General features: G+C 45.6%; 1 protein-coding gene across 1 annotated transcript in view; it reads left to right on the forward strand.

Annotated features, from left to right (window-relative positions):
- Positions 1 to 10,656, forward strand: part of HK2 (hexokinase 2) — a 59,766-nt gene extending 49,110 nt beyond the window's left edge. The window contains exons 12-18 of the mRNA XM_003268711.4: positions 116 to 235; positions 3,130 to 3,225; positions 3,919 to 4,018; positions 4,116 to 4,299; positions 5,530 to 5,685; positions 6,877 to 7,110; positions 8,128 to 10,656. Of these exons, the coding sequence (XP_003268759.2) occupies positions 116 to 235; positions 3,130 to 3,225; positions 3,919 to 4,018; positions 4,116 to 4,299; positions 5,530 to 5,685; positions 6,877 to 7,110; positions 8,128 to 8,272 (1,035 nt within the window). The 3' untranslated portion in view covers positions 8,273 to 10,656. The remainder of the gene's footprint in view (positions 1 to 115; positions 236 to 3,129; positions 3,226 to 3,918; positions 4,019 to 4,115; positions 4,300 to 5,529; positions 5,686 to 6,876; positions 7,111 to 8,127) is intronic.
- The last annotated feature ends 1,357 nt before the right edge of the window (positions 10,657 to 12,013 follow it).

Consider the following 12,013-nt stretch of genomic DNA (forward strand, 5'->3'; position numbering starts at 1 on the left):
CTGAGCTTGCATTTCTTCTGGGTGGAAAGAAACATTGATGTCATTCGCAGGCCCTACTGGGGGCAGCCTGCCCTGCACAGGGCCCCTCCCTCAGTGTCCTAACTTCTCCCTGCAGCTCTTTGACCACATTGTCCAGTGCATCGCGGACTTCCTCGAGTACATGGGCATGAAGGGCGTGTCCCTGCCTCTGGGTTTTACCTTCTCCTTCCCTTGCCAGCAGAACAGCCTGAACGAGGTAACAACACCTTCCTGGAGGGCTCTCCTGTGGGCTTTATTGACTCTAAACCAGCCAGGCATGGAGCAGGGGAGAAAGTTGAGCTAAGACTAAGGAAAGAACGACGTGAGTGACCAGTAGTGGGGAAGGTCCCCTTGATGGGAATGAGTAAGTTGAGGCTGGTGGAGGTTAAGTAGGTTAAGCACTTACTTTACGCCAGGTATGTTAGGTTTCTTATGTGCATTATCTCGCTTAACCCTCACAGCAACCATATAAGAAATGTGTTTGAATACCCATTCTACAGAAAGGAAAATAAGCCCCACAGAGGTGCTGGGTATCTTGCTCCAGGTCATAATAGCTTGGGACTGGCCAAGCCAAGATTTGGATTCTGGGTTCCTGATGCCTGAGCCTGTGCTGTCAGTTATGCTGTGGGGCTCCTGAGGCCCTTGTTATGGGCTCAGGGCATTTTCATGCCATCTCCTGTTGTTTGGATGCCCTGGCTCTTCTCTGGTCTCATCCTTGCTTCTCATTCCTCTTCAACTTACCTTGGGTGAATGAAGTAGGTGCGTGAGGCACTCCCGGATGTTCTGGACATGAGTGCCCCGAGAAGTGGAGGAGAACTGAGTAAGGCAGTGCTGGATCTGCTGATGACTGGTAGCCCTAAGCATTAGGTATCTGGAGACTGTTTTTAAGCAGTTGTGTCTCTGTCTCAGTCATGTAGGAGCGCATGTGCCACTGCTAGGTATAAAAGGCATGGCTCCTACCTTTAGATGCTTACAAACAAGCTGGGCTGATGAAGCAAGCTCAGAAAAGGAAGAGCTGCTGTTTGGCCCTAATGAGATGGATACTGAAGCCCCCAGGACAGGTAGTGAGACAGATGTTAATCCGAGTGCATACCTGGGGGATGTCAGGAGGACTTGGAACAAGTCAGAAGAATGAGTTGATGGGAAAGAAAGGTGAGCAGGCTGCCCAGTGTGGAGAGGGGCATGTAGATGGGAGCAAGTGACAGAAAGACCTGGGCCAGCACAGAAGAGCCTACCCCAGTGACAAAGAAAGACCAGCATTTCCCACAGGGTCCCTGCAACAGTGGCCCTCAACTTGCTTCACTGAGTTTTGTAAATGCCTCCTTCTCCTTCTTATCTGAGAGAATTCCCCATGTGCACTAGTATAATTAAGGTTTTTGGAAGTTCTGCAATAAAAACTCAGCTTAGTCTGATATTTCTCAACACCTATTAACATTCATCTAGTGTTAACCAGACCAGCGTTGCTTTATGCCTCATGTGGACAAATATGTGCTATTTAATGGACCATTACTTATTATAACAAAGATATTAGAAACAAACTTGTTCAATAGTGAGATAATAGTTAAATAAATTATGACCCACTTATTAGCTAGTATCAGCCACTAGTTATTTGTAATAAATTTTAATCACATGAAAAAATACTGGTGGTATGACTAAAAAGTTTTAAAACTTTTTCTTTAGAAATCGTAATCTCTTTATAGAAAAATATAAACTACAATTAACGGGATGATAAAAACGTAACACTCCAGTGTATATCCTTCTTCTAGACTTCCTACCAAAATATTTTCAAGTAGATACTATCTTTTCATGCCAACAGGTTATGTATTTATATATTTGCCAGGGAAACCAGAAGGTTTGTTAACTGTTTCTGTCTGACTTGTGAGATTCCAGGCCATTGGATTAGGTTTTATTCTGTGTTCCAGGTTTCTGTGAGGAGCAAATAAAGCAGAAGTCATTTATTCCTGTGGGCTCTGGCAAGATCCTCCTGTGATGGGGAAATCCTGCCAGTGCAGAGGCCCCTGGGCTTAGAGGCCCCGGGGCTCAGTGGCCCCCAGCCGTGTTTCCCAGCTGTGGGGCCTCCACTTGCCTTATCCGTAAGGATCACCTGAAATAATGATCACCTGAAATTATGTTATTTGAACATCCCGTAAACACAAACTTGCATCAGCGATGGGAAGTTAACTTGTAGACAGCTGGGTAGAGATCAGCACACACTCGTCAGCCAGCTCTCTGAGGGTATGTGCTTTGTTTTTCTGAATCTCCTGGGGTCTGAACACAGTGTGACACCTCCAGGTTGATGTGAGTGAAATGCCAAGCTGATGGGCATGAATCCTTGAGCAAGGCCTGGAGAAATCATGCAAGTGGGTGGGTTATGAGCACACAGCTCATTTATGGAAGCCGAGCTCTTGGGTAAGGAGTCTGAAGCCCTGAGGCTTGTTTCCTGGTGGGCTGTGGCAGCAGAGAGGGCATCAGGGAATAAAACCCAAAGCATTTCTCCCAGGTTCAAAGCCATCATGCATCTGCTCCCAGAGGACCACATTGAAGGCAAGGGGCCACTGAGGATGCTGAGGAGGAGCCCAGAGTTGTTTTCCTCACTGAAAGACGTGGGGTGGTGGTGAAGCCTAGCTGTCACCCAGCTGTGGGCAAAGCACTTGTTTGCCAGATGCTGGAGTTTGAAAATTAGGAGATATACACTGACCCTTCCCATGTAAACGATAGGGACAGAGCAAACTGCTTTGCCTAGTGAGCGAACCAAGCACATAGGAAGAAGTTGCACAGCAGGGGCAGCTGCATGGTGCTTATGAGCCCATTCACTGGGGTTGGAGGGCCTAGGAGTGCATCCTGCTTCTCTCTTCCAAGCTGTAGGCCTTGAGAAAGTCACTCCAGAGCCTCAGTTTCTTATAAAGTGGCCATAAACATGATAGATGTTCCACAAGGGTGCTGTGAGGATTAAATGGTGTAATGCATGATCTATGCTTAGCCCCGTACTTGCTACACAGTAGGTGCTCTATAAATCCAAGTAAGTACCTTAGGAACAGTTTAATTTGTGGGATCCGTCTGACCCGGGAGCCCTTCCCTGATGTCCTCTCCATGCTCGTGTGTGATTTTTAGAGCATCCTCCTCAAGTGGACAAAAGGCTTCAAGGCATCTGGCTGCGAGGGCGAGGATGTGGTGACCCTGCTGAAGGAAGCGATCCACCGGCGAGAGGTAGGAGACACATGGCACGAGGCCCGATGTGTCAGCTCCTTGTTGATTGACCTGGTCTGTGTGTTCAGAAAGTGAGGGCAACAGTAAGTGTGGCTGCCTGGGTTGGGAGGAAGATTAAGTCATTCAGCAATTATTGAGTGTGCACTGTGTGTCGAGCCATGCTCTCAGCACTGGCGATTTAGGAGTGGCCACAGCAAAGCTTTGTTCTATAAACAAATAAGCCCATGACCTAGTGGCAGGTGCTGTTAAGAGCTGTGAAACACACACACACACACACACACACACACGTAAAGGAATAAAAGAATGGCTACTCCATAAGCAGAGCAGCCATGAGGGCTGCTGGTTGCCCATTTTTATGGTCATTTCTTGATTATATGCTAAACAAAGGGTGTATTATACATGCCTTCCCTTTTTAGACCATATAGAGTTAAAAAAAAAAAAGAAAGAAAAGGAGCGAAGTGGGGTGAGGAGAGCAGATGGAGCAAGTGTGCTGGAAAGGGGCACTGTTAAATAGCACAACTTGGGAGGGTCTCGCCAAAGAGGTGACATTTAAGCACAGACCTGAATGGAATCAGAGGGTCAGCCATGGTGTATGAGATATATTTTATATACCTATAAATCTCCCATGCAAATGTCTGAAAGGAGAATATTGGGGTTCACCTGTAAACTGGGCATCTGCTTCTGCCCTCTCAGGAGTTTGACCTGGATGTGGTTGCTGTGGTGAACGACACAGTTGGAACTATGATGACCTGTGGCTTTGAAGACCCTCACTGTGAAGTTGGCCTCATCGTTGGTAAGGACCCAGGCTGTCCTTTCCACATGGGGATGCATAGCCTCGGGTGTGGGGGGGGATGGTGCTGAGTGAGGCCCTGGTATCCTGTGATTGGCAGGCACGGGCAGCAATGCCTGCTACATGGAGGAGATGCGCAATGTGGAACTGGTGGAAGGAGAAGAGGGGCGGATGTGTGTGAACATGGAATGGGGGGCCTTCGGGGACAATGGATGCCTAGATGACTTCCGCACAGAATTTGATGTGGCTGTGGATGAGCTTTCACTCAACCCTGGCAAGCAGAGGTAGGCACCCAACTGGAGCCCTGTTAAGTGTCTCCCAGGACTGGCTGGCAACAAGTGATCAGAGCTTCCACAATGGCATCTCCCAGGATGCTCGTTCTTGTGAGATGTTAATAAAGGAGGTTTTCTTGGAAAGGGTTTCTTGTCAAATGCACCTGGAAAGTTCTGAGTTAGTAAATGTAAGAAGCATCTCCCACCCGAAAGCCTGGGAGAACAGGTGGGAGAATACTAGAACCTAGGTCTGGCACTCTAAGGAGAAACAAGTAGAAAGTTGAAGCACCTGCTGCTGCCAGGCTGAAGAGCATCTCTTGGGTGATGCAGACAGGAGCAAATCCTCTCCCTCCTCCATCTTCCAGTGCCGAGCACCACCTACTGTCAGAATTGAGCAAGGGGCCAGCCCCAGTGTCACAAGACCCTGTGCATGGTAGGGGAGCGGGGTCTGAGCTGAGAGACAATAGCTTAAGATCTAACACACTTCTCATTAAGATGTTGTCTGAAGTGTTTCCTAACTAGATTAATCAAACACCCTAGTTCTGCAGAATACACTTTGCAAAACATGTACTTAGAGTAGAAGTTACAGGCTAAAATGCCTCTAGGGGCCAGGCAGGCAACATTAATGAAGGAAGCAGGCTGGGCCAAGACAAGATGGGGTGGTGATGGGGTATTGGTTGAAACTAGGGACCTCGATTTTTTTTCAAGGCAGGATTCAGGACCAAAAGACCCTCAAGCCACTGTATAATCATGTTTAGTTCCAGTGGCCAGGACGGGGGCCCTACAGCTGGCAGTAGTTACTTGAGTAATGATGATTAGGTCCAAGAGAATGTATGCTGAATGCCTAGTGAGGTTAAAGATTAAGACTCAGCATTCTCCCCTGCTCCGAGAAGTCCAGTGGGGTTATGGTGTGTTCCTTCTTGAGTTGCTTCTCGAAGTTTCGAAATAAGCCTTGGAAAGGAAATGAGTTCCTTTCCCTGTGGGTTCCTTTCCAAGGCTTATTTTCCCCAGGAGCCCCACAGGCCTCGGGCACTGTGGTCAGTGTTGCTGAAGGTTGTGAATTAGCATGCAAAGACACCAGGGATCCAGCCCAAGTGAATCAAGTAGCAATTCCTTTCCCATCAGGGGAGTCTGCCTGTCTGCCACTTCTGATGCACTGGGGGTGACTAAGCTGGCCTGTCCTGTCTCAACACATCCCTCTACCTTCCTACTTAACCTCCATGAATGTTACTCGCATTGCAGGTTCGAGAAAATGATCAGTGGAATGTACCTGGGTGAGATTGTCCGTAACATTCTCATCGATTTCACCAAGCGTGGGCTGCTCTTCCGAGGCCGCATCTCAGAGCGGCTCAAGACAAGGGGCATCTTTGAAACCAAGTTCTTATCTCAGATTGAGAGGTGAGAGCTTAGGGCTCAGGGTAGCCGGGGGCCATGTCCTTTTTTCTCACTGGCAGACAAACTGAAGGATTTCCACAGCTCAGGGCATGACTCATACAAAAATCAGTTTAGTGGCAAACACATTCATGTCTATAGTGTTTACTAAAAGCACATTATGGACGGTTGTCATTTTAAGGGCAAATATAGAACATTCTCATGAAAGTTTGTACTAAGCCTGGCCTGAGGTCATGCAAAGTGATATTGTTGGGTTTTAGACCATGTATCAAAGGTAGAAAGATACCTGCTTGTAGCATGTAAATTGAAACGCACAGAGGAAGATAACCTATTTAAAGCATCCGCACTTGGCTTGAAAGCCCTTCTTAACTGCTGGTTGCAGTAATCAGGCAGCCAGGATTGAGTAAAGGTTGGAACCTCAGGCAGCGCAGACACATGCCACACAGTGGCTCATTAGAGCAAAACCTCCCTCCTACAGCCAAATGGTGGAAAATCTGCTCCAGATGAGAACAATGAATTTCAGAGCCCTTTAAAAATTAGTGCTGTGCCATTACTCTCAGGGCAGAGAAGAACAGGAACTAGACAACTGATGTGAGTAGACCCCTCGGGCATCTGCACCAGTGAATAGAAAGATATGTTCTAGCTAATAGGTCTGTTATGTTCAAGGAGGTGATTCCAGGCTTCTAAAATAGCGTTCTTTATATAGGAGGATTTATTTTCTTTCTATAACTTTATTTACACTTCCTTCATAAATAGCATATAAATACAGTTCAGACCACCCAGAGCAGCAGAGCAGAAATAAAGCACAAGTCTAGTGCTGCTTGGTTAGTTCCTGCCCTGCAAACCCATGAACAGCAGCGAGAGAATGGACATGAAAGAGCTTTGTAACTGACCACTGTGATAAACAGTGAATTTGCTTTGTTTTGAGTATCTACTTTGTAGTAATAATGGTCTACCTGGAGTAGGGAGAGTGGAATGAGGAACTGTTTGTATTCCTGTCACCCTCAGGAAGAGTCAGTGTAGTCCAGTAGGATGAGCAGTGGTCTGAATTTAGGAATGGGAACCACCTCGAGGGGCCATCTCCTGGAGAGCTAGATCCCCACAGAGCCTCCCCTATAAGGTCTCAGGCCCTGGTGTGGTAGGCTACCAGCCTTCTTGGTGCATGACTGAACACTTGCTGTCTCCCTCCCACCCCAGTGACTGCCTGGCCCTGCTGCAAGTCCGAGCCATCCTGCAACACTTAGGGCTTGAGAGCACCTGTGATGACAGCATCACTGTTAAGGAGGTGTGCACCGTGGTGGCCCGGCGGGCAGCCCAGCTCTGTGGCGCAGGCATGGCCGCTGTGGTGGACAAGATACGAGAAAACCGTGGGCTGGATGCTCTCAAAGTGACAGTGGGTGTGGATGGGACCCTCTACAAGCTACATCCTCAGTGAGTGCCTGACCCCAACCCTCCCTGCCTACCTTCTTTCTCTTTGTTCTTTCCCTTTTCTTTCTCTCTTTTCTTTGTTACTTTATAGTGAATTATCAGCCATTCCAAATAGTGTATATAATACATGTATTATAGTTTAAAGATTCATAATCAGAAGTAGGCTTGTGTTTCACCCCCCACCGTGGGAAGCCCCCTCTGAGCCCCTCCACAATTGTGTCCTCACTCTCCCTTGCCAGGGGTAAGTGTTGTGCTGAATCAGTCCCTTGCTTTTCTTTTCCACCCCCATATATCTAGGTATGCATCCATGTTGTTTAGTTTTACTTATTTTTGAACCTGCGACAAATAGAATCACATGGTATCTCTTCTGTGGCTGGCTTTTCTTACACAGTGTTTGGGACATGGCATCCTCAGCTTTGTAGATGGGGAGGGTGTCCTGACCCTGCTGTATTGGGGCAGATCACAACTCTCTCTTTCTCTGGTCCATATAGGAAGGATCTGTGATCACTGCGATATCCTAGCAGTGACTCTAAGTCTGCTTCTTTTGCCTCCAATGACATTTTGAAGCAGATGTGGCTCTGATATGAGGCTATGCGCCTGGAAAATAGAAAATCACATTCATGAGTCCTGGTGCCCCCTCCAGAGTTTGTGAACAGGTTGTGCTCCTCTGTTAGGCACACTTGTGGCTTCCGTGGTTGTTGAACTTCTCTTTTACTGACTATTAGTTTTAAGAACACAATTTGCCAGGATCTCAGACATTTGTCCCAGAATTGAATCCTAGCTCTCCTAATGGCTGATGTGATGTGGAAATTGGGCATAGTACTAGTATCTCCAAGCCACGGTTTTCTGGTACTTAATAATATATAGTAAATGTTTAATACATTATAGCTGTCATCCTTCTCCTCTTCTTAACTATTTCTGTGTTTCCAGCATCACTTCTTAGCTTTCATTTCTAAGTGGAAATACAAACCAATCATGACTAAGATGGTTTTTCCTGTGTCTTCCTCCCACCTTTTCCAGCTTTGCCAAAGTCATGCATGAGACAGTGAAGGACCTGGCTCCGAAATGTGATGTGTCTTTCCTGCAGTCAGAGGATGGCAGCGGGAAGGGGGCGGCGCTCATCACTGCTGTGGCCTGCCGCATCCGTGAGGCTGGACAGCGATAGAACCCCTGAAATCGGAAGGGACTTCCTCTTTCTCTCCCTCTTCCCTGTTTTAAATTATAAGATGTCATCCCTTTGTGTCAGAGACAGACCCCTTGGCTTTTCCTTGGCAGAGAGGACCCCACTGGACTGGGTTTTGTCTCTGCATCTCATCTTAGAACTTGGTGGCTGAGCTTGGCCCTATTAAATAAATACAGTTCCAAATAAGGATTTGTTCACATGCATCACAACCATTCCCATTGGTTCTCTTAAGACATGAAAATTGTCACCCTTAGTAATCCCCCTTGCCAAATTCCATGTCCCTGTATAATTCTACAGGATGGGGACACTAATGAAGATATGGTTGCTTCACCTTGGAGCCTGAACATGACATTTCTAGGTGGGGTGCATCCCCCAGCACTGATGTTGTTATTGATTCTCCTGTCAGAGATCTGGGAGGTCTCCACTGAGGATGCGAGCCTGATTGTCCTACAGGCAGACGTGGGGAGGGTGGAGGGGCGACAGTGGAGGGAAATCCATGGATATCCATGCAGCAGCCCCTCTTTAACCTCATCTACAAGCATTTGCCCTGTGGATTCCAGCATTTGCTATTCCTGGAATCAAGGAATCCTGAGTCTGGGCAATGAAACCAAAGCCAGGAATTGACGCATCCTGCAGTCGGGTCAGCCGTCGCATCTCAGCGGGGTGCACATGTTATCCACGAGCAATGGACCTTTGGGGAAGGGGGAGTTTTTAGTTTGTTTTACAGATTTTTCCTGCAAAAGTGGAAACACTGTATTTTCATTTTAATTTATATTTGAAATTTTATTTAGTTCTTGAAGTAGATCTGCTTCTTCATCTTGACATGTAATGGTCAGTTGTACGTAATGTATTTATATGTTAATTTGTTATGTATATAGATAGGCAAGTCTTGTCAGAATTGGCCTCAGTGTAGTTAAAGGGCAGAAGGGGAAGATACTGACTAGTCATAGAAATACCTCATTCCCCTGTGGGAAGAGAAGGGAAGCCTCTTCAGGGTGAGTGAATGGCAAAGCGGTTGCTTCTGGCTCCTCCTTCCCCTGTGGTCTTGGAAGAGTGTGGAAGGCAGGGACAGAGATGGAGGCAGAGACAGCAATTGGCTCCTCCATCCAGAGATTTTCTTGGCAATATTCCATGGGATGTTAAGCAAAGGAAGCCAAAGGAATCATTTCAAATGGACTCATGGCTTAGAAATCTTTATTCTTAGGGCAGTCAGTAGTATTCTAAAGCTTTCTGACAAGATAAAGGAAGTCACCAAAATTTCTTTTTTTAAATTGTATCTAATCCTCAACAACAAACCAAAACAGAACAATTAAACAACCAAATAAAACCTCAGGGACAACATTTTTGGTGTATTTGAGCCCTACCAGCAAGTTTCACCTTGGGTTTGTATTTTAAATGTCTTGCAAGAATTGTTGTCCATGTGCTTCCCTAGGCTGAGCTGGCATTGGTCTGCTGACCTGTTTTTGTGTTTTTCTTTTTTTTATACACAACATTTGTTTCAAACTATTGGGAAGGATGAGAGTGGCTTAAAAATTTCCATCCCTACTTTTCAAGAGTGCAGTTGATTCTGAATCTGAAAGCCCGCCTCTGCCCTAAAATACACACAAGCACAGGCATTAAACCTGGATACTATATAATAAAGAGGGATGTAACTATTGAATTGGATACAAGGATCAGAATGGAAAGAAACTCACGATGAAATTGCACCCGGTTTTTGTATATTTATCAACTTGTGCTGAGAATAGTGTCTGATTATACGACTTTTAAGCAAAGTTGGGTGTAATTAGGTGAAAATGGCCCAGCTCCTCCTGGGAGCACAGAGGGGCGAGGGGCTGGTCCTTCTCGTTTGCTCTAGTCTCACTTTGCTGTCTGGTGTAGCTCCTCTGCTGCTCCCATCTGCACTAATTGACCCAAAATGTGGGTGTTTCCTGCTACACAAAAGCCAAAAGCTTTCATGTAGATTTTAGTTCACTAAAGTGTGCCCACAAAATAGAGATTAATGTTAACTTAAATTTTAAGCTTGATGATTAGGTACTATCTATGAAGTTACACTTTTTTTTTTAAAGATAGAGATGTGTGTGTGTGTGTAGGTATTAAAGATGTGTTGTTGGTTTCCAAAAAGGAGCACTGGAAAATAAATTTTGAATGTTTGTGTTCTCGGAATCAGGTTGACAGTCCCTTGCTGACATGGCTTTGCTTTGTGTAAATACAGTGGATCTCAATCTTCAGGGTGTGATGAATAGCGAATCATCTCAAATCCTTGAGCACTCAGTCTAGTGAAGATGTTGTCATTATGTACAATACATAACTAGTTTAACTATGTGATGTTAACTATTATTAATAAATTTTAACATTTTCCAAAATAATCAAACGTGTGATTCATGAGTGTTTTTAAGAGTGTAGTCATCTTCCGGTCATATCAATACTTCCTGGCCAGCCCGATGAGTAATTTATGGGTGTCTTGATTTTGAGTGTGTGTTTGAGAGGCATGTGGCTTTTCCAGAAACTCAGTCCCAGTGGAACTAGAAGGCAGCTTTTCCTGGACTGCCTTTGACCCCTTAGATTTCAAGCCACTGAAGAGCTATGGCTAGTCCTGCGGTCTACTGTTTAAATAGCTTGGCTGAAATTAGCACCGCCCTGAGGGCCTCTGGCTGGTCTTGGTTGGCAAATGTGATTCATATTCAGGATATATAGCTCTTATGTGAACATCCAAAAAGCACTTGCCTCTGTCCTCTCCCTACCAAGCTTTCCCTTCTCCCCAGTAAGCAGAGCACAGGTCTGAGGAGTAAATTTATCAAAAGTCCCTAGTGATACCCATTAACATTCACATGGCCCTGTTTGACAATAGCCGAGAAGAAGATGACCACGGCTAAGAGGATAATGGAGACAGCCAATGGGTGAGGGAAAGATTAAAATTAGACCCTATTTTTTCTGATATCAAATTGGTGAGATTATGGGAGCATTCTCATACACTGTTGGTGGAAGTATGATTGGTATAGCCCTTCTGTGGGGAAAACAGGCAATATGCCTCACAGCAGGTTTTGTGTAATTTTCTAGAAATTTGTGCTAAGGAAATACAGTTGAAGACTAAGATTTAACTTTAAGGATATTGACTATCATATGGCTTATAATAGCTAAAGAAAGAAACTGTCTCTATATAATAGATCCACTCACCCTTTATGAGGGTACAGTCAGGAAAACAATCCATTCCAGTCATTGTAAACATCTTAATACTGTGACTTGGTTACATAGGTGATGGCAATGCTGAGAAGCCAAGCAGTATAGAGAAGCAACCCAGGGATTAGCAACTTCAAGAAAAGTAGCTTCAATCCCACTGGCTGGATCCGAGTCCCAAAGCTGGGGTAAGGGGGCAAGGACTGGGACCGTGGAATGGGGTGGGAGATGAAGAAATTCTCTGCCTTGTCTCCCTCCCACCCACCATTTTCTGCAGTGTTTCCATTGGCTGAACCTAGCAGGGAGTGTGTTGGCACAGGGAGCCTGGGAAATGGAGCCTCCTGTGATATGGGGCAATTAGGAAAGTAACCGGCATGCGACTTATAAAACCACTATGGTTTTATAGAATATTATTGAGCAGGGTTATAGGAGAATATTTAGTAATATAGAAAACATTGCCAGTATGCTGCTTCATGCCAAAGAATATTTCAGAACAGTGTATTATGATCCTGTTTTTGTTAAAAAAAAAATACTTGTTAAAAATGACGA

Source organism: Nomascus leucogenys, chromosome 14 (assembly GCF_006542625.1).
Source record: "Nomascus leucogenys isolate Asia chromosome 14, Asia_NLE_v1, whole genome shotgun sequence".
NCBI classification, from domain to species: domain Eukaryota; kingdom Metazoa; phylum Chordata; class Mammalia; order Primates; family Hylobatidae; genus Nomascus; species Nomascus leucogenys.